Below are 27971 nucleotides of genomic sequence, written 5' to 3'. Positions count from 1 at the left end.
CGTTGCTAGTGTGATATCCTAGTGCTCTTCTTCTTCGTCTTCTTCTTATTTTTTTTTTCTTCTCCTTCTTCCTCTTCGTTTATCCGAGGAGGATTGGATTATACCGTGGACCGTGGCCCGTGTCCGACCAGGATAATGCGCTTTTGTGTCGTCCTTTAGGTAAGTGACAGTGCGTTGTTTAAACAATAATTTAAGTGATATTAAGTTGCGCTGACTATAGTGTCGCTTTCGGGCCCACCGAAGTAGTTGAATCTCGACTGTGATCGATTACGCTCGATAAATCGAATCAAGGAAAGAGTGAAACGATATTTAGTCCGCGGACTGTGTAGAACATAGAATTGGTCCTTTCGATTATCAGAATGTCGGATAATGTAGAGATACGAGGATCGTGAGATTAAAATTGCGACGGTTCACAGTACAAAAAGGTTCTCGATTTCTCGAGAACCGAGGCCGCCTGCTCGTTATATTACGCTGCAGTATACTCGGACCGGTAAGGCGCTTTCACAACGGGTGATTGTTCTAAAGATGTGTCACTCCGTGTTGCTCGTTTCTCGATCCGATCCCGGTTAGAGAAAGAGAACGAAGAGAGAGAAAGAGCGGGAGGAGAGACTCTCTCGCAGACGGAGACACGAAAACAAGTCGGAAAGTCACGTCCACTGTAATCTTCGATCGCCTGTAGGGTCGCGGGACGTGTTATGCTCGGCGTATTAACACCTTTATGTGTAACAACACTATAGACGACCACCGAACAGCTATGAACCGGTCGCGGTAAAAATACACGCTGTTTCGCGATTATTCTGCAGCGACCTACCATGCCCACAGAAAGTTGAAGACGATCGAGAATTTATCGTCGAATCGTGCGTTCCTAAAAAACGCGCGTGCGTTCTTATCGACGCAGTGGGAACCCCCTGAACGATTAAATTAGCTTTTCTGCGAAACTATGCAGACTTCCAATACCAGCTTTCCAAGGGGACTATGAAAATTTGAATACTAGCTTTTATATGGGACTATTCGACTTCTAGATTCCAGCTTCTGAGCTATTAGATTTCTGGATTCCTTTTACTAAAGAATTGTGAATGAAGATTTTTGAAAAATAAGGAGAACTAGATCGGAGATCTAGGGAATAGAGAACTAGAAATCTTAAATATTGGAAATAATGAAAGTAGGACCTGTTAAATACACAACGAAATTATTTGTTTGCTTCTGTGGGAATTAGGTGCACTGATGTGCATCGCCTCATGTCGATATTCGTTCTCGAAGGGCTAAATGCTCGTTTTTAAAATGATACTTCTGTACAAAAGCTGATCGATACACTAACTCGACTTCTATACATGTAAAATGGGAATTTTTTTTAAATTTTGAATAAACGATTAAAAGGTTAACTTTTATGTAGAATTGCGTTGACTTTTGTATGAAAGTTTAATGACTCGTTACAACTTCGATGAACTTTGAAGCTTCGTGTGCGTGGTTGACCTGAAAATTTCGTGGGCAAATCGCGTCAAGGAAGCGATTTAGCAATCGTTACCTTTCGTCGTTCGGCGTTGAATTCTTATCTGGCTCTCGGCGTGACGATAATCGGCCTGACATTGTCACTGACGTCGTTATCAGTCGGCACAAAAATACAAAGACGAGGCAAGGTTAGCCGCGGAGCGGCAATCGACGCGAATTTGAATCGAATCGCGCCACCATATCGCACGTTGTACGTATACGTTGTCTTCGGGCTGAGATAATCTTGGCAATGTTAAACGCGCAATAGGCAGTGCGGTATCTAATCGTTTATCACCGGAGTTATACACCGAGTCACTGTACTATCTACGATAGTTTTCCGAAATGGGATTTTCACGGTGAACAACGGATATACATATTAACAGTGAAACTGGCTAATAAGTTCAGCGCCTTAAAAAAGAACTATGTCGGGATCCCTTGACATTTATGCGGTAGCTGCGAACTACAGCCTTGCGGCGCCTCGATCTCCACTGTCCGGCTATAAAACGCGATAATACTCTCGCCGTATTTTCGCTGATGCTTCGAAATACGCTCAATCCTCGCGGCATTGAGAAATTTTAATTTCATTGAAATATTGCGCCTTTCTTCCGTGACCCACATCGCTCGCGGATCAAGGTTGTTGCTGGTGCCGTTGTGAAAACTCGAATGTTGCTGGAATCGGGACTTATTGTTCGCAATTGAAATTTTACCAAGTTATTGGCTCGAATGTTATCGAAAACCGTCAGGCGGCAATTTTCGAGTGATCAGATCGCTCTGTTGTGTTTTTCTCGGGAATCTGTTTTAAGTTTATGTTTTAGTGTCTTCCAGTAAAAATTTTCTTGGAAGTGACTTTTTGTGAACATTTTTCTACAAATTTCTATGAAAATAGGTAGCTTTCATAAAAATTTCCTTTAGATGTGCGTTATTTCAGTTCTTCGCCTTCCTGAAATCAGATTGATGAGCCCACCGTTGCCCGGGTCTGTTCTGACCCATACTATCAAAATAGTCATTTATACAATTGTCCACTGTTCGCGGGTTAAAAATATGCGTCTACTAATATATTGTTGTACATTCGATCACAATAATCAGATTCTCCAATGTGTAGCTTCTTGTTCCAGTGTTATGAAACGTTTAGAAAAATTCAAATCAGTTAATAATAAATAATGAATAGCAGTACGTGCAATTAGCTGGCTCCTCATAGACGACAGTACCCGCCTCCATCGATTTCTGCCCCCATTTTTCTGGTTGAACCGATAAATCCTCTGAAGCTAGTTAGTATTTGGGGGGAGGGGGTTAGATATGCGGAGAATTGACAAGTTTATGACATTTCTGTGACAGTAGAAATTTCGGTGGTAGATTCGCAGCGTTATCGATTCCGGGGTATGCTATTTTCGGAATTCCGAAGTCGAGCCTATTGCATCGACAGCCCCCAGCGCCCCTTTCCCCCCCCCCCCCCCCCCTCCCCCGTAACTAGCTGTCCAGCGCTACTTCTATGAACTCTGTGGACTCTGTCGAGCTTTCACCTAACGCCATCGAGACAGAAACATACTGTTTCCAGCGCGCGCTCTCTCGTGGGAAGGGTGTGGGAAGGAAGTAGGGGCATTTGTCGAACGAACGTGTGCTTGTACAGAGAACACGGTCGTAGAAGAACGCAGTCGTCGTCGATTTCTGGTCAGCATGCACGGTAGCGCGCGGTTTCTCGGCGCGTTTATTGCGTCTCTCCGAGTAAATCGGTTTCGTCGAAAGCCTTCTAATCTCGATACAGGCCCCCGTCTCTTTCGCGGTGGCACAATATCAGAAATAGGTTTGTTAAAATAAGCGTACACTCGATGGCGCATACCGTGAGCTTCCCAGGGACGTATTACCTCGGGGGGAATCACCCGGTCAGTTAACTGGTGGGGGATATGCACCAGAAGAGACATGCTGCTGCGCGCACACTTTGCCCTTATCCACAAATAAATGAGGTCGGCTTGCCGATTCATATAACCTCTCTAGCACGGTACTATTCTCTAACCATTCTGCTTCTTTCTTCCTTCTCTCTTGATTTTTTTTTCTTTCTTGACAATTTAATCTCAAATTTTGAAATTATGTAATTCGATCAAAAAGGATTACCGTGTTGTTTGCTTCCCCCCCCCCAGTAGTTTAGACTGATGCACGGTTTAGCTCTTTGCGGAAGATATTTTTTTTTAATGATTTTAAGAAATTCCCATCCGCAAAGGGCTAGAGCGTAACAAGAGGGCCGTAGTGTTCGAACCTAGCACGGCTATCAAGTTTTTGGAAGAACCTCATTGCCGATACACACACCGCTATTTACCAAATTGGCAAATATCAACGAGTCAGAAATAATATCGTCATCTTTGATTGCGCACTCCCGTGCTTGTGGAGCGAGGGTACCCGTTTGTCAAGGACGACGGACAGACGCCTCGGAACTGACAAAGAATTATGTCAGACGTAGCGACACGTTATAAATTCACCTTGGGAGCGCTGGCACGTAGAAAAATGCTACTCTCTCTCTCTCTCTCTCTCTCCTGCCGCCATTTTGGGAAACGGAACAAACACTCGTCCTGTGTCACGTATTCTATCTGTTTTTTTTCTTTGTTTTTTCTTTTCGAGGTTCGACGTTAGCTTTTCATTTATCCGGGCGCGATTTCGAACGCGTTTAATTTGTCCGTTCTCGAGGTGTATTGGAACGAGTCGAGCGTTTTCGCTGACCGTTGAAATCGCCAGGCAAGCAAGAAAAAGTTTCGCGCCGCGATACTCTCTGTTCTGCGAAGACACGGCCGTAACGTATTGCTTGCGCAAAACGATTGGTTTACACGCGACGGAATCCGCTGGATTATGAAACGTTTGTTTTGCCGGCTCGAAGCGGTCGCTCGTGACGCTCGCGCGGTCCGACGACAATGGAGCAGCCTTCGGACATTATATTCCCGCACGCGTGCTCAAGGTGAGGCGTAATTAAATTTTCATAATTGTCCGTTGCATAATGAGGTCTCGGAACCGTGTGCCTCCTCGGACGGCGCGCGAATCAAAGCGGCAATTTCAAATTGATCGGAGAACCGGAACCATCCTACATAGACGCGTAACGACGTTCTCAAATCTCTTACGAACCTAAACGTACTACAATGGGCATAAGATGCAAATTGTTCGCCAGTGAGTTTTTCTCCTTCTAATGGCAAGTTTTAGAACAAATTTGTACTATCTCAACAGGTAGGCATATACATCAATAAAAAGAATCGTTCTTCAATATGATTTATTAACAAGATTTCAAGGTTGTTGGTATTTTTTTATACGAAAGATTACGATTTCTTTTAGATATCATTGTAGAGCTTGGAAAGACGAATCGAACGAGTACCATGACCATAGCATTACGATCATTCTGTCTCCAGATATTTGTGTCTGAAAGAAACAAACCTAACCCAGATCTTACCTTTCAGACACGAATATCTCGAGATTGAATGATCGTAATGGGGTGGTCATTGTACTCGTTGAACTCGTCTCTTTATGCTCTACGAGAATATTGAAGAAAATGTATAGGGTGTCATATAAAAAACACTACTGATCATTTTCGTAAAAAATGTGACTTTGAGAATATATCTTTAGATGATTCCAATTTCGTTGAAACACCTTGTACGCGTATGACATAACATGTGCACACGATGCAATAGATTATGATGTGTAATGGTCGTGCTAGTGTGTGTATGATGTCAATGGTAGAGATCTTGCAACCCCGCATCTGAACAACTTCCGTGAGCGTCGAGGCGATCGAAGATTATATGCAGAAGTGGCATTTCTTTTCGAGAAAATGATTGATTAAACCGATAAGGATAGCGAATAATTGTGGAAAGCACGACACGATGCGGTACCTTTCGTTTCTCTATCAGTCGTTTCTCTGTTGCGTGCGGGGGGATGATCTAATGCGCATGTGTGCACACTATAGCGCTTTAAAGCACCGACCGTCTAACTTCATTCCGTGTACTTATGTCAAACGCCGGGGCAAGAACGTCGATAATCCTAACTATGTCTAGATTACGCTAACGCACGCCTCCGCGGCGCTCGCGAAAATTATGCTACGGTATCTGATTGTGTCGTTTTTCCGCGAATCGGGCCCCTCTACAATTCAGAACGCTCTTTAAACTGATTTGGAACGGTTCTCAAATTGCGAACGGATAATTTCTACCAAATTATAATTTTTTCCCATTTCTACTGTTTTGGTTGATCAATTCCGAAATTTCTGTCACATGTATAATGTTTTCAGATAATTATGCAAAAAATTTTAATTATAATTTTACAAGTTAATAGCCCAGTCTAATAATGCCCTTCCGAATTGATAAATGATTAAAAACGATCGGATTGTAAGGTGAAGATACGTAGAATGAGAATCAGTTCAATTGCAGGTGGAATGCGTTAATTAGTCAGTGTAATAGCGCTCGACAGGTCAGCAAGGTCGGCGTACACCTTATCCACGATGGCTGTAAACTATTAACTGTCATTCGCGTTGTATACATTAGTCGATCTGTTCCGCGCGCTATGAATATACATACATGCATACTGCGTCTAAAACGCGACTGCCATAAGAAATCTAACGCGGAACAGTTCCTTCATGGTTCGGTGATAACCGTAGACACATTGTATACCGAGTTTCCGCTGGAAAGATTAATCGTCACCGTGACGATAACGCGTTCGTGATTTATTTCGCTGTTTAAAGATACGGTAATGCGCTAACCCTTTACAGTTCATTGGTATATATGTACCGCGAATGGCGTCAACAATTACAACTAGAATTTTATAACAAACATCAGTAGGACAATACTTATCCCTAGATAATTAGACTACCATCTGCAGAAATTACGATGCCAAATGAATACAATTGATAAACCGTGGATTTTCCGCATTTCTTAATGAAACTTCAAGGTCGTTGCTAGCTTTTTTTATACGCAATCTTGCGCTTTTTCTTAGACGTTATTGTAGAGCACGAAAAGACGAATCCAGTGAGTCTAATGACCATATGGTTACGATCACTCGATCTCGAGATATTCGTGTCTGAAAGGAACAAACCTAATCCAAATCTTACGTTTCAGCCAGAAATATCTCGAGATTGAATGATCGTAACGGTATAGTCATTATACTCGTTGGATTCGTCTTTCCCTGCTCTACAATAATACAGAAGAAAAAATATAACATTTCATTTTCAGAAATACCGATGACCCGGAAATTTTGTATCTTTGTATGGAAACTTTGGAATACTGTAACGTGACGACGAAAACTATCAAAAAATGATAAAAGCCTCCATCGAACAATGTATTTACGGGCAGGTTCGCATAGTTTGATACGATCTCGGTTGTTTCGCACGTTCTCCATTACAGCTGTACGCTCGTTAATTTCAAATAAACGCGCGCATGTTCGCACGTGCGCGGAAACGGCCGTTTAAATATATATCACGAGCGACACTATATTTCCACCTACCCTTTTGCATTAATTATTCCGGATTACAAAGTCTCCCGGTTTCCGAAGCTTTCGTCCAGATAAAAGCGGCGGGATAATTATATCCCGCGACCGGCCGCGGAAAGTGATTAATTGCGACGCGTTAAATAAAGATCCCGCGAAGGGAAGACCCGTTGACCGGAGTCCTCAACTATAATAAATAATCTCCGAATATTTACGGTTTCTCGGTACCGCCGAGTATCACGGTTCTTTGTTACACGTTTAGTCATTCAAATTAACAAAGGAACAAATGTCGCTCGACCGAGCGTTATCGAGCATTTTTGTCTGATAAAAGCTGTTATCTCTGAAAGAAGTCCGTCTCGAAGGAAAAACTTTTATCGACGTTCGTTTACGAGTGTCACAAGGGTTCTCGCAAACTATTCGCCGAACGTTCCTTTCCCGCGCGTCTTTCGAACGGGAGCGCGCGCGCACGCGTACGCATGCGCGCAAGATTTGCCCACCCTGTCAATGACAGCTGATAGTGAGAACAAACGAACAACCGAAGTTGTTACAGCTGATGTTATTAGTCTTCGTTCCATAAGCGACGACCTTGTTTCGCGCGCTTTCGACCAATCTGAGCGCTACGGTCATAATGTTATGCATTATTAATCGATCGCGTTGACACTTTTCTTACAAGTATAGCAGTAAAAAATTCGTGAAGTTCAAAGTAATCAATGATATAAAAATTGAGAAGTTAACATAGTGTGATACTCTTTCAAACGTCTCGCATTTTGAAACTGTTAAAATTGTTTATAATAAAGCTTTTAATTAAAGCATTATTTTAGATAAATATATCTCGAGATTGACTGATCGTAATGGTACGTTCATGGTACTCGTTGGATTCGTCTTTCCATGCTCTACAAGAATATCCAAGAAAATATATAGGGTGTCTCATATAAACCTACCGACAACCTTGGAATCTCGTTAATAAATTACTCGGAGGAACGAGTCTTGCGTTGTTTCATACCACAGCGAATAAGGCAGATGCTTAGGTGATTCTATAGAGCTGTGACGAATTAATTATTCGCAAAAATCGACGAGAGCTTCGCTAGCCAACAGGAAAATATACGAACAACGATCGCAACTGACAACTTTAGAGGCGTAACTAGAGGTCTTCTGTGTACACAACCGTGAAAAATATTTCCAGGCAAAGTGACTCGTTGATGGCTTCCCATTTAACCCTGACATACTTCGAGTTACCGGCGTGTAGAAATTGTATCAAAGTTTTCCACAAGAACCACCGGCGCCGCACAACTCGACGGCAAAGCCATTGTCGTTTCAATGTTTCGGGTTAACATACGCTCTATGCATATTCTCTATTCCTTGTTTCCAGGCTCCGCGCGCATGTGTGGACACGCTATAGCGTACTATACACGCGCCGCGTCGAACTATAAATGAACGCCGGAGGAAAGTATGTCTTTCTAGACCGTACATACATTACAGTTTGCAACAATTGTCTCGATTTCACCGGTAATAAGGTGATTTCCAGCGTTCCTTTCTAATTCCTAATAAATTGCTTCCTCGTCGAACCTCGAGCATTGTTTCGGTTAAATAGCTCGCGAACATTAATACTCGTCGGACCTCCAATAACTGACCGACGACGGCCATTTTGCATTCCTGTAACCGTCAACAGTGATTCTGAAAATACTAGATTTTTTGCAGCATTTTATATTTAAAAAAGGGTTCTGTGTATTTTTGTAATATTATAATTGTTTGGCATCTCTTCGTTAGTAGGAATTTTATTTAAACGTTTTATTATCTCGAATTCAGTCATGGCTGTTAGAAAATTGTTGGAAGCCCAGCGAGGTTTAAGAGGATATAAGTAAATAGTGTTTGCTGTGTGATGACACAGTTTCAGCAAAAAAATTCCAACATCCTCTGATTTAATTCTCGAGCGATTCCAGAAGAAAGTTGGAACACTTTTCAGTTGCTTTGGAGCGCGTCCATAGCCTGAAAATCGTCGGCGACTCGGTCACGATCGGAAACGATCATTCTCTATAGTTCTCTAACGTGCTTTCTACGGGAGATCGTCGCCGGTTGGCTTTCGCGTGCGCGTTACGTGCTTTGTCGTACACTGTCGCACAAAAGTATCGAGACAACTATAATTGTTTCAGAATGACACAAATTCATCAGTAAATTCTCTTATCAGTATTTATCTATTGGTAATATCGTTAAAACGTTGCCTAGCACTAGTATCTAGGTTGAACTAGCATATCGAAGTAGAAACTAAATAAAATAGTTAGATTCCTGAGTTTATTTGAAGTAACTTTTTCCTTTGGGCGAATGTTCTCCGCGTCTTCGTTAACGAGTTATTAACGAAAAACGCGGACCAATCAGAGCACGGCCACTGCAGACGGTGGCGTTGGCATTGGCCGAGCCGGACTCCGTCTGCCGTAGCCGCGCTCTGATTGGTCCGTGTTTTTCGTTAATAACTCCTGAACGAAACCGCGGAGAACATTTTTGTAAAGGAAAAATTTATTTCTAATGACCTTAGGAATCACCCTCTTAAAAAAACAAAATTTTAAGACACCCTATACGTGGAAAATGAAAAATAGTGTTATTATTAATTAATTTGTCCAAACAATGTTTAAATTCCGGGTTCTAAATTTCTTAATCCACAATTATTAAAATTGCAACAGTTCGTGGAGAATTATTCTATAAGTCTAAAATTTTTTTGAAGATACGGTACAATAAAAGTTTATATAATGAAAGTCATGTAAAATGGCGTTCTGTACGGTGGTGTTTTGTGGATCCGGTGTAAATGAGATTACTTAATTATTGTTAGGTGTTCGGGATGAGGAAAGTGATATTACACGTACTTTTGAGCGTCAGTGTACGTTTTACGTGGGAGAGAGCAACAACAACGGATTGTTGTCCCCCGAAGTTCCCTTTATCTCGCGCGCGTCGCTGCAACAACACGCTGCACCGGATCGGATGATATTTATGTAACGGTCAAAGGGTTTAAGTGTTCTGGGAAAGTTTCCAGAGCAATGATTGGCCAGCGGCTTCCGTGATTTCGTCATCCGCCAATCAACGCCCTGAAACACAACTTTCTCCGAATCCTTGACGGGACGAGCCTTCTGGTTCGCGTGCACGCCCCTTTTATTCGCTGAAAATGCATCCTCCAGATTTATTCGCGCGTCGAAAATCGGCGTGACGTAAGCCACCATGTAACAATTCGCCGATTTCGACATTGAAACCCGCGGAGTATGCACGATTAGGGTTGCCCTGTAGTCTTCGATCTGCAAGGTTTTGCAGAACTTGGCGATAGTTCCGAAAACCAGCCAAATCCGATTCAGCTGAAATTTGGCAAATAGGTTCATTTTGCATTGAAAACATCTTTCTGAAAATAATTTTTGGCGGAGTGGGGCGGAGCCCCTCCTTCATTATTATTTTTTTTTTTTTTAGTATGACAATATTTCGTTTTTAATTACCAGGTCGTGATAATGTATGCATATCTTTTTGTTATCCTAGAAAAGCGGAATTTCAATTCGTATTGACACACATTGTAGAACAAAACATGAATATGGCGGATATTACGCGACCTCTGAATCATTGATAAATTACTTCCGCCATATTTCAAGATATTCGGAAGCACGCGTGATGTAACACACGGGAATTGTCCTCGTGAGACTAGTTTTAATTCGTGAAATCCTGTCGCTATTGTTGCATGCAAAACAAACTATTGTTGTAATAAATGCTAGATTGCACGGCAAAGGTCATCATTTTTTAAGGAATTAAATTCTGTGGTAACTGTAGACGTTATTCAATGGAAACAGAATTTTTTAAACAACTTTTAGGAAATCAGATCCTATGGGACCCATAAACGTTGTTCGATAGTACAACTTTTACTCATTAGTAGACAGAAATTGTAGGCACTTGTGACCAAAATTGTACGACTTAAAATAATATAAGAGAATTTAGAAATTTCATTATTCTTAACTTACTAAAATTATTAAAGAAATTTCCACTCGGGACCTCGTCCCTCACAATTACAAAATTGTTATTTTGCATAAAGATCCGCGGTGTACTCATTAGTAACTCGGCGTTTTTCCTCCACACCTTAGTTGACACAACAGATAAAGCCGCTTCTTTGGACATCACGTCCAAAAATTGTGGACGTGTCAACACGGATTTCGTAATCGTCTCGCGAGTTACAATACCAAGGACATTCCTCCTGTTTCCTCATTCAACAATTAGCCTGATAAAAATTTTACCTGTTTTTTTTTAATATCACGGCTTCATGTCGCAAATGATTTAACAACATTCGATGAATGAAGGACCTTGATTCTCCATTTTCCTCGTTCGACTATTTTCCTGATAAAAATTTGATCTGTTAATTAATTGATCTATTCACATTCACTGAGTCTATAAAAATTCTAGCGGCCCTTTACCTTGCTTTACAACAAAAGAAAAATTCATTTTAAAAATCAGACGTTCAAGGAAACTGCTTAAATAAAATTGTATAGAATATATGACAATACGATGTTAGTATTGAAGCAGCAATTGCGAATCTTCAAATTGCACAAGGTACACGCCTAGTACACCTTGTACAGCTGTAACGTGACACCGATCACCGAGGTTTGTTACAAAACGGTTTTGCGACGCTTCGCGTTTATGCACAGTCACATACATATATTATAGGCCATAATTATTAAACTGTCGTACTATTGTTCCAGAATTGGACTGTGATCCTTACATAATGACAATGCAAGACGTATATCGTCCAGTTGCATAATTTGTTTGTTCTTGTCTCGCGTTCGTTGTAAATATTTCTACCGATCGCTCTGTCATACAGCGCAAAGAATATAACAAAAAATCCGAAATCTATAATCATCGCAAAACCTCTAAAGAATTTTCTCTTTTAAATTAATCTCTCAAAATCGACGAAAGTCCATCAACAAAACAACAGCTTATTCGTGGAATTTATTTATGGAACTGCAATGTTAACTTGCCAGCAATTTCGCAATAGTCTACTTAAAATAAAAAATGTTCAAGAGCTTCTTAATAAAAGCGACAGCAATTTCATTCACAATTCAACAAATTTTTGGAGTTCATGTAGTGTAACTTCTGAAATTGTTTGCTTGCTCTAAAAAAATTGAACTCTATATATGCCATACTTTTGGTGTGGTAGGTTTAATAATGTTTACCATCTCGCTCCTCCGCTGTCAATTAAAATCGAATGTTAGAATTTTCTAGTCAGTCACACAGCCGAGAAATGCCAACGACAATTTCGCCATCGCGGAGCAAAGATTTCTCTTCTGCTTACGTTTACGGTTATTATCGGGCCGCCATTGTGGGCGAGCGTTCTTTGTGCAACTTTCCTTGTTCGCATCGAAACGAGGAAGAAGTTGTCCGAAGCTCTAGAAGAGAGTCCTGCGGCGGTATCTTGCACGGTTTTCGGGGCTCTTTCAACGGCAGATGTTATTTCCGTTCGTGTACACACGAATGACATACGCCGCACGTGTTCCACCGATGACTCTTCCCAATACGTTCGAATACGTTCGAATTGATACGAGGGAAACATCGAAAAGTAAAAAGCATTTTCACTTCGAAGCCGAATACATTACTATTGTCAAATCTATAAGAGCAACAACCAAAAAATTCAATTCCAGTTTTCTACACCTCCGTGCATCGACAGCCGCGTTGCTTAAACGTTCAAACAGCCGCCATCTTTATCTCAAGTTTCTCGCCTTGTTCGCTTATCGATTCCTCGAACCACTCCGGCTTTGTTTAAATTTCTTAATCAACGAACATGTAAACCGTTGATGAACTGAAGGCCTTGGTCTTCGAACAGAAATCAAGCAAGTCGTTCTTAAATAAAATGTTGTACTTGAAGTTTTACAGATTTTTATACCCGGTGTTTCTGATGAATTGGATCACTAAATAATTGTCTTATTTATTGCTAAATTGCGCTATTTCAAGAGATACGTAAATAGTAGGAAGTATTTTTTCATGAGGACATTCTTCAACGAGATTCCAAGGTCGTTGAAACATTTATACAGCACACTATGTACTGTTTGCTTCAATGTTCTTGTACAGCATGCAAAGACGAGTTCAACGAGTACAATGACCGTAACATTACGATCATTCAATCTCGAGATATTCGAGTCTGAAAGCTAAGGTTTGGATCAGGTTTGTCCCTTTCAGACACGAATATCTCGAGATTGAATCATCTTAATGGTATGATCATTGTACTCATTGGATTTGTCTTTTCATGCTCTGCAAGAATATCAAAGAAAAAATATGCCATAACTAATAAAAAAACCATCGATAACCTTGAAATTTGGTAAAAAGACAGAGAAGAAACTTCTCTCACCATTAAATCAAGACTAATATTTCGATGATCCCGGTTAGCCGAGACGGTCTGTACATTGCTGAGAGTTTGATCTAAGAGATAAACAATTGTTAAAGCCTGGATCGACATAGCTTTCACACAGAAAAGTCTTCAAAAACGAAATCTTGTCGCGCTCAGAGACATTTCCGTCATCGATGGAACGCGGTAAGATTAAATGTCACAAGATGATCCCGATGGACTGTCACTTGAGATAGAGAATAGAGAATAGACTTGCTCTAGGATACATGGTGGAAGCAATAAATTAATCATTGGAAAGCTAGGCGAGTCGCCGGCGAAAATAAAAGCCGCGAACGCGAATCCGAGATTCAACGTCGCCGGCTCTTTCTGTCGTTCGACCTTTTCCATCGGGGAAAAATCTATCCCATCCACCTCGAAATGCCACGAGTGTTTGTTGCGAATGACAGAATCTTCTCATAGGCAGAGAGAAATTCCCGAGGAGGTTGGGCTCGTCTCGAGACCAACAGAATGTTTCCTACTCTGAGACACTGTAATTGAAATTTGAGCAACCGGCCTAACTAACCATTTAAATACTTCGAATGATTTTACTGTTCTCCATTTGATCAATTCATTTTTTAAACTCTTTAGTTGTGCTTCGTTTACAACGAAATTAATTGTCAAGCGCAATTCAGTGCAAGAAGAGAATTGACTAGTGAATTGTTCAATCTTGTGGTACGCTTGTAAATAATCATAAATACGTCGGAATTAGCAGTATAACGTTGAACAGCACGTGTCGAACGTTTTTTTCCTTATTAGTCTAGTCGGCTAATTTGAATCGGTGTCATCACGGATGACCAACTGAGAATGAAAATATTTACGGTAATGACGCGAGATCTCATTAGGTAATAGGCACGTGTCAAGCTCCACTCGAAACTTCGTTTTGCTTCTGGATGTGTAGCCTTGATTTTTATGTAACTTGCTCTTTACGCTGCTTTCTATTCTCTGGCGCACAGTCGTGGATCACGGGATTCAACAATGTTCCGGTGATTCATCAACCTCCCTCAAATTTCATTTTATATGACACATTCTTGGATAAATATAGATTCCTTTCAATGTCACCGAATGATTGGCTTGACGAAGGAAAATGCTATTCGGCTTAAAAGCGATTAGTGGATCGTTGTATTCGAAGACGCACAGGCTACGTGCGTTGATGCGACGATTGTAAATGGCGCCATGCTTAGTGTCTCGGTTCCCTTGACAACGGGTGCAGAGCAGGAGAGACCAATTTACTCGGGAGCGTAGCATGAAGTGTTAGGCTTCAACGTGCTGCCAGACGCCAATGACTTCGAAAGTTTCGCTAATCTATAGAACACGGTCTATAGGATACTTGCTGTACTATACCGGCTCCGTCGTTCTACCTGGTGGGTCCACAGTAGACGACTAGACTCGTTAATAATGGTGAATTTTGTATAGATATTATCTTGAATTTTGTTAAGACTAGTTTGCTTTTTTTGGAATAAAAAGCGAGAATTTTTAAGGAAATACACGCCAGCTTCTTATAGCACGGTTTCCGTGAACTGCGGTTTCCATACCGGTTATAGGAGATTTGAGTGCACTTTTTCTTGGATTTGTGCCGAAAGTGGTGATGCGATGGACCAATGGAGACACAGAGGGTTTCGATCCTGTGTCACCTTTGTTCCTGCCTTTCTATCTTGTCGTTGACTTCTCTTTTGAGAGAAAAAGAGGAGGGGAGTCCCTCCCACGTTTCTCCCTCGAGTCGACCTCGGACACACGCTCTTGTTTACGTATCGCAGGCTCGCTGTCTCGAGACTCTCTCGAATCCTCGTTCTCATCCTCCTTCTCTCGTTGTCCTGATTTTAGTGGAGTGTTGCGATCGGCATCCGGCGTGTTCTCCGTGTACTGTCCTCGTTACTCCCGCACACGTTCACTGTCTCTTCGTCGCTTCCGTTAAAGGTGCGTTTAGACCGGTTCAACAGGCCTGATAGTTGTCGGTAGTACCTGATAGTTGTTCGTAGTAGTTTAACACTTCGTCTACGACCTGCAAAATAAAAATGGAATGATTATTACGAATATTATAGAAGATTGACTGTCGCTGGGAAATAAATTGAACAAAAATTGGCGGTGCAATGGATTAACATATCATTTCGTCGAATTATAATTCAAGATCTTGATACAAAAACCGAGCAGGTCCGTTTAAAAGATTTCAATTTTCTTCCAATTATTTTCTGCGGAATTTCAATTTTTTAATACGACACCCTATATATCTTCTCCAATATTCTTGTAGAGCGTAAAAAGACGAGTTCAACGAGTATAATGACCATACCATTACTATTATTCAGTCTCGAGATATTCGTGTCTGAAAGTCGACTTGGATTATGTTTGTTCCTTTCAGACTCGAATATCTCGAGATTGGATAATCGTAATGGTACTGTCATTATACTCGTTGGACTCGTCTTTCTATGCTCTACAAGTACATCGAAGAAAATATATAGGTTGCCGTGGTAAAAAGAAACATCGTATAATGGTCGACTTTGATCAACTTTTTCCCTCCTTTGGTTTGGCGCAAGATTTCAATTTTCCTTGAACTGCTGCGTTGTCCGCGCGATTATAGCGAGTTGGCGCGACCGCTTCGTTTTGCAGAAACGCGAGTTAAAATGGTGGTGGCGATGATCGGAACTGGATTTGTTAAAGCGAGGTTCAGAGAGGCGAGTTCACGGTGTACCGAGCGAGGAGAACGCGGCTATTATACGTCGACAAGCAACGACCGTGAGAGGCCCATTTTATCTCGTACAAGGATTCCTCGCTCGATATTATTCGCCTCCACCTCGACACGCATCGCCAGTATTAGTCGCCTCCTCGGTTTCTGTAAATAGGGAAATAGCCTTTGGGCTAGTCCACATGAATATGCGAGCGGTTTCGAAACCGCTCGCGACTTCGTACGCTTCAGCAACGTCGCGCAAAAGTCGTTTGAAAAATGTATACTACTTTACCAATTCTCGATACACAAAAATGGTATGAAAAATAAAATAAAAATAAAAATTGTCCAAGTCAATTACCAGAGACAGTGAACATTCAAAAGTTTATTTATGCTATAATCCTAGAAAATTGAAAATCTCTGTAGCGATAGACGAAATTTTTAAGTTAATGTTTCTGGGGATATCGTTTCTAAATATGATTGTAGCAAAATTGAAGGAACGGTCGAAAATATTGATATAATGAATATTATCATCGAAAATAGTATACATCACTGCACATACTACATACACGTACACTGAATCGTTAGTCTCTCTCTCGGATTCTCCTTTCTGCGTCTCCGAAAGCGGCATTGACCCACTTACGGTTACATTTCTTAAAAGAACGCTATATTATGGACGCCGGTGCTCCATTATCAGTAATTCAACACTTCTTCAATATTTTATAGCGTGTCGCAGCCTGGGAATATTTATACAATGTCTCGCTTCGATCACGGTTTTACACCAGCCTCGATATACAAACAAATTTATTTCATCTTTTATTCAAGAGAAAATCAAAATAAAGTCAAAATAAGTATTAACCCTTCACGAACGAAACTACCAGTTTCTCCTTGTACGACCGACGTTGCAAATTACAAATATTACCATGATTCCCTGGAGATTTACATTTTTCGATATTTCGCATAGTCTTTCAAAAGTCGCTCCATGTGGACGTAGCTTTAGTCCAGTCTGACGTGATTAATTCTAAAATACCCTTTAAAGTTTAGCGAACTCTCTAGTGCACTTTGGGTCTGTCATGCTTTGAATTAATTTTTCGGTAAAATGATCTACGAATTCCAGATTTAGTAGGACTAATTTTGGGGGGGGGGGGGGTAGAAAATCTGTGAATTTTCCAGGAAAAAATGTCACCGACAAAATGCTTTCGACTCGGTACACCGGAGGATTAATAAACGTCGTTTTAACGTGCTTCGAATACGTTTCCCCCTCCATCGATGGCGTTCGCGCCCGAGTATAGTGTTCTCTCCCGAGCCCAGCGTGATCGTTGCATCCTCTTCTAAACGCTACAACACGGTGCGCACGTTGTCGAGCCTTTCTTTCCTTTCTTTCTCTCACGCCAGGCTAGCAGCAGCAGCAACGGCAGCCGCACAGGCGCAAGCTGTGTGCAGGCCAGAGGCTTTTGTTGCGTTCCGAGTGGGCTCTAGTTGACGAAATATTGACATCCGAGAATAGAAACCCGTTGCGAGCTTTACAGAAGGGACCAACCCCGCCCCCGGACACGCTGTTTCACAGGGGAAGACAGAAAAGGGGGAAGGAATATGCGGATAAGGGCGAAGGGAGAACAGAGAGACCAAGGGAAAAAGGCATGGGTCTTCTTCTCGCTCCCTGTCTCCCTTTCTCTCCTTTCCCATCGATTCTCTCTTTTCTCTCTCACTCTCTCTCTCTTTCTCTCTCTCTCTCTCTCTCTCTCTCTCTCTCTCTCTGCCCCTCTCAGTTTTTTCTCTCCGAGAGTTGCATTCAGCGCGAATTTAAAGGGGGTGGGACTCCGGATGACGTCAACCTTCGAAATGCTCCCCATACCAGCTATATCTGGACGTAAGTACGTTACGTTCGTACACATGTACTGGGTGTTTCGAAAATCACGCCAAAGATTTTTAGGAAGCGACGAACAACGCCGTACTTGCCACCGTCTTTACGATGGTAAATTTTATGCTTCTGAAACTGACTGATGACGAAACTCGAATATACAAGGTGCCCGGAAAAATCTTGTATTTCCTTGAAATTATTCCGAAGGTCACCCGAAGTAATTTTTTCCTTTGCGGGAATGTTCTCCGCGGCTTTGTTGAGGAGTTATTAGCGAAAAACACGGGCCAATCAAAGCGGGGTTACAGCGGACGGATTCTCTGGCTCGGCCAATGTCAACACCGCGCTCGGCGGGGCCCGCCGTAGCCGCGCTCCGATTGGTCCGTGTTTTTCCTCGATAACTCTCTAACGTAGCCGCGGAGAATATTTTCGCAAAGGAAAAATTTACTTGAAATGACCTCGGGAATCACCCCTCTCGAGGAAGTACATTTTTGGGACACCCTGTAGAACTGAAAAATCATTAGGAGATTTTAAGGATGTTGTTACATTATTTTAGAGTTGTTAAAAGAGAATCTACAGTTTTGTGTAACTTCGATTTGTTAGGATAATAAGTCGTTACGATTGAACAAGATTTAAACTTTTGCAAATATCTAATAATTCGAGTTGGATGAGTGGGGAAAGTTATAGATCTTAAATAATTTTTCTTTTGCTCGTTTGATGTGCTCGGTAATTGAGAGTTAATGGAAGAGAGAGAGAGAGAAAAAAGAGACATGCGTTTTCTCTCTTATTATGCGAACGAAAGAGAGCCTTTTCCGCTCGTGTGTCCTCGAGACGCGATTATGGCGCATCGAACAAAAACAAATTCCGAATAATAGCCCTCTCGGTCGAATTCAATGTGGCAGTAGTAGTGGAACACGTTTCAGTTATGTTTCTCGTCTGTATACGCCTATTATACACGCGCGCGCGTGTGTGTGAGTGTATAGGGTGCTCATATACGGATACTTTGGAGGACGTCGGATCTTTTGATTATGGTTGATATTCGTGATATATTTCTCATATAAAACGTTGATATCATTTTATAATGTACGTACAATAAGGACTTTATTAATGTAACATAGTATAACAGAGTATATCAAGATATGATCTTGTTAATATATTAGTAGGCGAAATACAAGATTTTGCGATAAAGCGTTTTGCAAAAATAAATCACTTCTTAAAATGTAAATAATTCACTACTTTAAATATCTCATACTTAATTTATTCTAATTTATTCTAATTTATTCTAGTCGTTAAATATTAGATTCTTCAATACACAATCTATTCTTTTAAATATTTTACGTCTGACTGATGTAATTAAAAGTTAGTAGTTAAAAATTATCTGTAACTCTGGTTGTTAAATAATTCAATTTTCTTTCAGTAAACGACCACAGTTTTCGGTACGTGAGTGTAGATGACGGGTGCACGTGTATTCGATTATCATTAGCATTATCGCAAAATCAATACCAGATACAGAGCGACAATACGAAACTCCTCGTAAAAGTACTTCTTCGATAACGAGCGGGTCAAATGTTTCCTGGGAACGATGATGAAAACCGTGTTCTATATGTGGACAAAATTTACAAAACACATAAGTATAGAAATCAATTTCTTTCATTAAAAATATTACTAAATTCTGAATATATTCTTTTATAATTATACAGTCTCCTGAAGGCAGAATTATTTACGAATTCCTTAATGTCACATCGTTGTTAAAATTTTTATTGAATTCTCTTTTTAATTGCACACGGTGTGTATTTGTCAAATTTGTAAAATTGAAAAGTTGCTGTAGAATGAAATCGTTGTTTAAGTCAATATCTTAAAAAAATCGACAATACGCGATTATTTTGTTGAAATAAAAATTGAGATAAAGCAACTAATGGAAATTAAAAGAAATAAATTCACGAACAGTTTTAATTTTCTCTCAATTACCTGTATATTCTTGGCTTTAACAATTGCTTCAATTATTGATGACGTCAAAAAGTCACGAAAGGCAGTCACGTAAACTGCTCGGCAGTTCTTGAATTTTTAAACAATTTTGGTTCTACTCGCACTAACACTTTAGTAAGCTAGAAGTTCTAACACTGTGAATACTGAGAAAGTTGAACGCTACATGTTGTTACATAGAGACCACTAAAGTTGTAGCCGATGAGACTCGAGAGAAAATTACTTGGAACTGTGGAAGAAGTTGCCGAGGACAAGGGTGTACGGTGACCATTGTTCTCCACACTATCCTCGTAACGCGAAATCACGTGAAAGAGTGCAACTCTCCGTGTCTACCGTGAGATTATGTTACCACGTGGCTTGAACAGAGTTTTACTATGTCTGCAAAGATTCTGCAGTACCAATTTAAACCTTGAGACCTGTAATCCGTCTCGCATTAACATGTGACGCCCTTTGGAAACGATTCTCTGAGATAATAGGTACTCTAAACTTTCGAATTTCCACGTCAAACTGCGAAGAAATCATCCTTGTGGTAATCAAAACTGCAGCAGCCGAAGTCGTTTAGCGAAACTTCCAGAGGGAATGAAAAAATTGAGACTGCGAAAAAATTAAGTTAATTTAAAATCTAGACCGTGAAAAAATCGTCCTCACAGTAATAAAAAAATCTGATAATAATCAAAGTCAATCTTACAATTCAAGGGGAATAAAAGTTTGAGTTTAAAATTGAAATGGATTGGAATGTAAATTGTGAAAAAATCTGGTTACTAAAAGTCCTACTCGGAAGAGACAGAGGGTGGTGAAAGGACGTCGTCGGGATTTTTGTCCATAAAGAAAAGTCGAAAATGATCGAATGGAGAGCATTCCCGTGCCGCGATTACGCCGGCAAGCGGTGTTTGTAACAGAACGGTATTATAGAGCGTAGAGAGCTACGGTGTGTGAATAGCGAGCACGTGCATTTCCCACAGAAAACCAATAGGGGCCTTGGCCAGCTGGGAATATGAACGGTGCAGGGTTCGGTCTATCTTTCGGTCTTTTGGGGTTTGCGTGTTCTCGAGCCGGGGATAGAGACGGGAATACTACTCGAACGAACAATATTCAGGCCTGAATATATCGATAAAAGGCCACGACAAAGCGCGTTCCTTACACAACTTCCTGCGTCAAACTACGTCCTCGAAAATCATCTCAAATCGACAGTCGAATTTAACGTATACTAGAAACACTAACTGTGCGCTAGAGATCGCTAAAATATTTCTAACATAAAAATTGTCTACATTGATTTCTTAATAATTTCAAAGAAAACAGTATCATTAAATTCTTTCAATGCGTTTACTATTTCGTTTAACTGATTTTTATCGTAAATGCATAAAATCTCCAGTCTAGCGGCGGGTCACGACTAACTAAAACTAGAACATATTGAAGAGAATTCTAAAAATTTAAGAAAACTCGTAAAACTGGCTTAAAAAATATGTTCGTTAGCCATGCATAGATCCAAATCGAAATCTGTACGTGTTACAAGTCCCAAGTCACTCTTCTCACTTATCTTTTCCGCGAATGGTTTTATAGTTTCGCGATAACAGTTTTATGCGGTGGTTCGAATCACGGGAGATTAGTCCTGTCGAAGAATTGCAACGTGTACGCGTGGAAAACGCACCGGAGCGTGTATTGTTCCGTAGAATATTAATGAACGAACGTTAATAAATGTCTGTTTAGGTATAGTTTCGGTCGGAAGTCGGCGCTATTTAAACCCGACGACCTTCTCGAATAATTCAGCAGTCATGGATATCTGTCGTATATTATTGCTGCACTGCAGAAAATAGAGAACGTAGCGATACAATCGATTACTCGTACGGAACCGTTCGAACACGAATTTGACCTACAAAGCGATATCTATACGGCGCTCGCATCGACGTGTGTTTCGCCCGTTACTGAATTCGTTTATCGCCGGACCGTTTCGAACTGACCGATTGATAAACAATTGTATTACGGTTTTCTATTAACTTTAAACGTGCGCGATGGTCGAATGCGATTTTTTCTCGTCCTTGATTGCACAGTCGATGATTAGTAGGATTTTTTTGTAATGTATTCGTCAGAAAGATCTGTAGACGAGACTTATAACGTGTGTTCTTTTTTTATTTTATTGTTTCAGCACCCCGGTTTAGCGGAGAATCGCCTGAGCCGCGCGATAGTCGTGCGTTTTCCTTTTTCCCGAAATTGGCAGCAAGAACAGCATCAACAACGGCGGCGCTCGGCGTTGGGGTGCAGCCCGTGTTATCAGCCGGCTACCATAGCACGGTGCCACCCCAGAACGGGGGTGGTGGTTCGACATTTAGTGCCGCGGCGATGGTGGCAGCTGCCACCGCTACGGCCACCGCCACAGCCAGCGTGGTGGCCATGCAGGACCGCCAAGACATCCCCTCGCAATTCAATCAGGTACGATTCCCTCCCTCTTCATCATCCTCTTCGGCTTCCTCTTCATCTTCCTCTTCATCTTCCTCTTCATCTTCATCTTCATCTTCGTCTTCATCTTCGTCTTCATCTCCTTCTTCAGCTTCCTCTTCATCATCCTCTTCATTTTCATCTTCACCTTCCTCTTCATCATCCTCTTCATCTTCATCTTCATCTTCTACATCTTGAGCTTCATCTTCATCTTCTTCTTCAGCATCCTCTTCACCTTCCTCTTCATCTTCACCTTCCCCTTCATCTTCATCTTCTACATCTTGAGCTTCATCTTCATCTTCTTCTTCAGCATCCTCTTCATCTTCTTCTTCGGCTTTCTCTTCATGTTCTTCTTCAGCTTCCTCCTCAGCATCCTCTTCATCTTCCTCTTCAGCTTCCTCTTCAGCATCCTTTTCATCTTCGTCTTCAGCATCCTCTTCATCTTCGTCTTCGGCTTCCTCTTCAGCACCCTGTTCGGCTTCCTCTTCATCTTCATTTTCCTCTTCATTTTCACCTTCCTCTTCATCTTCATCTTCATCATTCTCTTCATTTTCATCTTCATCTTCATCATTCTCTTCATTTTCATCTTCACCTTCCTCTTGTTCATCCTCTTCATCATCCTCTTCATCTTAATCTTCGTCTTATCTTCCTGTTCATCTGCCTCTTCGTGTAGAGCAAAGACTTCGTCTTCCTCTCGGTCTTGTTTTCCCAAAACTCGCGGAAATAAATGTCATTGATTTCACCCTGTCGGACTTAAAGCCACGTTTCTGAATCTGCAAATCGGAGTAATCGAAACCGAACTTGTTACAGATGCAGAGCCAACATGGAATACCCCACCAAACGTACAACGCAGGGTACGCCCAAAGAGGACCAATGGCCGGAATGGGGCCAGTCGGGATGAGCAATTTCAATAGCATGGGCACGATGAGCCCGATGCACTCTATGAATTCCATGAATTCGATGAACAGTATGAATGGCATGAACTCGATGAATCCTATGTCGATGGGAGGTATGAACGGTATGAGTGGTATGAACGCGATGACGCCCATGAACTCCATGAGTAACATGGGCAACATGGGCATGAACAATATGATGGGACCTAACAACATGCAGATGAACAAAATGAGCATGCAGGTACGTTCGAATCGCGTGACACCAAAACCCTATCAATTCGCCTTAACGCGTTGTCTACCGGCGATTATTCCATTATTTTTGTAACGGAATTTTCAATTTTGATTACAATGATTCCGTTGATTTTGTGGGATTTTTTGGGGGGATGGTTGTTCGACAGTGAACGTGTTAATCGCCTTCCGGTAGATGAAGCGTTAACAGTCCTCGGAACCTCAACTCAAAGACCTCGTTACCGTTTCCAGGCTCAGCCCCACCAAGGCTATCCGAGGAGATTAGCGCCGTACCCTAACCCCGCGATGCACATGGCGCAGAAGAGGCAACAGAGCCCGTACGCGGGTCCAAATCCGGCTGCGATGCAGCCTAGCTTCAACGGCATGGCGACGTCGCAATACCCGACCAATTATCCTGCGGCAGCAGCGAGGCCGAACTTCCAGCCTCAGTATCAACCGATGCAGACCATGAACCCCACGGCTGCCGGTTTCGGGCCTAACACGATGATACGGAGTACGAACATGAGGCAAGCCGCGCCCTCCTACAACACCACCGCACAAGCGGCGACCAACCAATACTACGGTAGCAATGGTATACCAGTTAGTATGGGTCCTAGCACGGTTGGCAACCAGTTCGTCGGTCACCAACCGAACACGGGATACGCTGGTGGAGCGTCCTCTTATGGGGCCGGTGCTGCATCGACCAGTCAATACCAACAGGATGTCGCAGCGATGAGGACGACCGGCGCGACGAGTTTGAATTACCAACATAGTCCTATTCCTGGCAATCCGACTCCTCCGCTCACGCCAGCCACCAGCATGCCCCCCTACATTAGTCCAAATCCTGATATCAAGTCACCGGTTAACATACAAAGTAAGTTCTGCTTCCAGCGAGTCTCTATTTAGATCAGTGATGTCCAAAGACTTGGTGCGCAAACTATTTCTCCTACTTCCCTGTTAGTGTGGCATACTTGGAGGTAATGGTAGATCTGTACATGTCCTAGGACCATTGCTTTAGCACTAAGACAGTAAATATTCTCTCCAACATCATAGAGGTCTTCAGGTCTCCTTCCAAAATAGGCTTCGCTTAACTTTACGTGTACCCTTCGATGTGGCCCAACTGAATTTATTATATCTCGATGTTGTTACCACCAAGTATAATGTCCGCACCTATCCCCCCTTCAGTTTGCAGCACGTAGAATTAGAACTTCCTCTGCGGGCATCACTGTCTTGAACCTTCGAGGATGAGTATCACAGTACTGATGATATTCGCTTGTCTAACTCTAGAAAAGCCTCATCCGCAAAGGGTCAAGTGCTTGTGAAATGGAGTTAAGGTTACGGAAGGCTAATTGTTCTGATTGTTATTCACAGAAGACGACGAGCTGAGATTAACATTCCCCGTGAGGGATGGCATCATTCTTCCACCCTTCCGCTTAGAACACAATTTGGCTGTAAGCAACCACGTATTCCAGCTGAAGTCGACGGTGCACCAAACGTTGATGTGGCGGTCGGATCTCGAGCTGCAGCTGAAGTGTTTCCACCATGAGGATAGGCAAATGAACACGAATTGGCCGGCGAGCGTACAAGTGTCCGTGAACGCCACGCCGTTGGTTATCGATCGTGGTGAGAATAAAACGTCTCACAAGCCCTTATACCTGAAGGACGTCTGTCAACCGGGAAGGAACACGATACAAATCACGGTCTCGGCGTGTTGTTGTGTAAGAACTCCTTAAGATTTCTTTATCGAATCGCGCGCGGTTTCATGCGGCCTGTATAATCAGATGTGTAATTAATTGACCGTTCGTATGTTTCTGCAGTCGCATCTGTTCGTGCTTCAATTAGTCCATCGGCCGAGCGTGCGAAGCGTGCTTCACGGATTGCTACGCAAAAGGCTACTCACTGCGGAGCATTGTATAACCAAAATCAAACGGAACTTCAGTAATACCATTTCGAATAATGGCATACAGTCGGAGAAGGATGTGGTGGAACAAACAGCACTTAAGGTGAGACTTTTTCCTGTCAATATAATCTGCTTGCAATTTGTGCTGACTTTAAGCTACAGTTTTAGTGCTTAATATTACTAGACTGGGGACTTTTATATAAAATACGAATTGTTTGAATTAATTGCAAGATACAAAAGCTATGTCCACAGCTGCGTAGACATTTGTTACAATCTGTCTATATTGGACCAAACGATTAACGTTATTGTTCGGTTGCAGGTATCTTTAAAATGTCCTATCACTTTTAAACGTATTACACTGCCAGCAAGAGGACACGATTGCAAGCACATACAATGCTTCGATTTGGAGTCGTATCTACAACTAAATTGTGAGAGAGGATCCTGGAGGTGTCCTGTATGCACGTAAGTCTATCTACCACATTAATAATGCCAATCCCAACAATACGTATCAACTGATGACACTAACATGGAATATATTACAGAAAACCTGCGCAATTGGAAGGTCTAGAGGTCGACCAATACATGTGGGGCATTCTGAACACTTTGAACACGGCGGAGGTGGAGGAGGTGACGATAGACTCGATGGCGAATTGGAAGCCAGCGAAGAACATGAGCGGTATTAAATCTGAAGAGGAGAGTGACTGCAAGAGAATGATCAAGGCAATGTCACCTGGAAGTATGAACATGCCCACGATGAACAACTGGGACATGAACCAAGCGATGAGCCCGTACATACCACCGGACATGAGTAGCATCGTTAGCGGCTCTATGATGAACAACACAACATCTACATACGCAAACAACAACATTAACCATAGGAATTCGTCGGGTGGATCCTTTGACATCAATTCTGGAACGAATACTAACACCAATAACGATTACTCGAACGGGACGGGACCTCTTTCGCACTTGAACGAGTCGGTTAACTCTCTGGATCCTCTTAACGCTATGGAGAAGTCGCTGAACGATCAGGTAAATTCATTTAATTCAATAGACCTGTATGACCTATAACACAGAACGTAACTCGTAACATTCTACAGTGTTTTATTAATTTTATTAGTTCTAGTAATTAATACTGTTTCATTCGTTATAGATGCCCCATACACCACACACACCTCATACCCCTCACACACCTCACACACCGGGTGGTGGCAACAGCGGTCCACCTAGTGTTCCTCCTGCATCTCAGGAATCTACAGGGAATCATAACACGTCTGGTAGTACGAGTACAAACATAAATAACGATACTGCAGACATACCTTCGGATCTGAATTTCGATCCGGCTGCAGTGATAGACGGAGAGGGTACGGGTCAGGAAGCATTGAATGTAAGTACTCGTAACATTTGTGTTGGCTGTTCTGATTAACCAAATTGAACGTTGAAAGTTCGAATTCGCAGTACGAGTAAGTGGTATATGAGAATAATTTCTATTTGCAGCTCTTGCCAGACAATGTTGTGGATCCGATGGAGTTACTTTCGTATCTGGATCCACCAGATCTGAATACCCCTCCCAGCAGTGGCGCTAGCAGTGGAAACCCCTCATCGAGTGATGATATATTGGCACTTTTTGAATAAAAGATACAAAGCAGAATCTTTTAGAGGAATAATCAAATCACGACCCTGACATTCATGAGAAAAGTAAAGAGGGAAAGAGAGCGATTTAGCAGGTTTGAGTATTCTTCTCCTACAAATACGATTCAAGACCCGAAGGTATTTGTAGGGAAGGATATATTTGAGAAGCGTATATTGGGGTCACACTGTGGGTGCTTTCACCTAATTCAATGGTACAAACAATCTTAGCTCTAATTATATAATATTCCTATTGACGAAGTTAGGGCATATTATTAGATTTAAAGAGAAGAAGAAGAGAAAAATATGTGAAACGATGACTTTTAATTAAAATAGCGGAGGAAAACGAAGCACCGCTGCGTAGCGTGCTTGTGTTTGTAAAGATGTTATTGCACGGTTTACGTTTTTTAGTCCTTCATATTGGGAATCTTTCATTTCCAATAGCGACGCGTTCTAACATTGTGCCGGGCATATGTTCCAGAACTGATTCTCAACCGAGTACCACAATTATATTAATTGTGTTCAAATGGATATAAATACGAATTTTTTAATACCAAATGTAGAGCGATCTTTTTCCATACGAGGTTTTACATACGGTTTAAGATTACAGACGTATTTGTTTGATACAGTAAGTGTGCGATACGATCGAACGAATCTTATATACAACAACATATATATTTTATATACATTGCCCATTGGTCCAGCTCTTTATTCAGAAATAAGTTTTTACACTGACAATATATATTCCGAGGACGTGCGCCGAGAACATGTTCACGTTAATTACGATATATAGATGGAAACCCAACATACCCTTTTCGTCGTTGAATTTCTACCGGATCGTATAGCACATTTATAGAAATTTTACATGAAAATGTAGGCTTTCAAGCCTGCTCGACATCTGCACAATATTGACATATAATTGTAGTCAAAGAAAGACGATTATCTCCTTAGCGTACCTTCGGGAAAGTTGTAAACTTTCTTAACGGATTTATGATTTTGGAATATTTGCTTGACAAAATGTGCTGTGCTAATTCAAAAATGCTTCGATTCGAAAGAAAGAAAGAAAGAAA

General features: G+C 41.6%; 1 protein-coding gene across 2 annotated transcripts; it reads left to right on the top strand.

The window, feature by feature from the left end:
- Window positions 1-23: 23 nt before the first annotated feature.
- On the top strand, window positions 24-27971 carry Tna (Zinc finger MIZ domain-containing protein tonalli). 2 transcript variants are annotated; one of them, XM_076800210.1, is made up of 10 exons: window positions 24-159; window positions 21962-22245; window positions 23062-23385; window positions 23625-24246; window positions 24744-25090; window positions 25190-25375; window positions 25592-25734; window positions 25815-26304; window positions 26426-26659; window positions 26770-27971. In XM_076800210.1, the coding sequence occupies exons 2-10, from the start codon at window positions 22156-22158 to the stop codon at window positions 26905-26907; spliced, it is 2574 nt and encodes an 857-aa protein (XP_076656325.1). In that variant the 5' UTR covers window positions 24-159; window positions 21962-22155; the 3' UTR covers window positions 26908-27971. The 2 variants fall into 2 exon arrangements, with proteins under 2 accessions (XP_076656325.1, XP_076656324.1); XM_076800209.1 differs by lacking the exon at window positions 24-159 and adding an exon at window positions 4123-4429.

Source organism: Halictus rubicundus, chromosome 14, assembly GCF_050948215.1.
Source record: "Halictus rubicundus isolate RS-2024b chromosome 14, iyHalRubi1_principal, whole genome shotgun sequence".
NCBI classification, from domain to species: Eukaryota; Metazoa; Arthropoda; class Insecta; order Hymenoptera; family Halictidae; genus Halictus; species Halictus rubicundus.
This window is presented reverse-complemented; position numbering and strand designations above follow the sequence as displayed.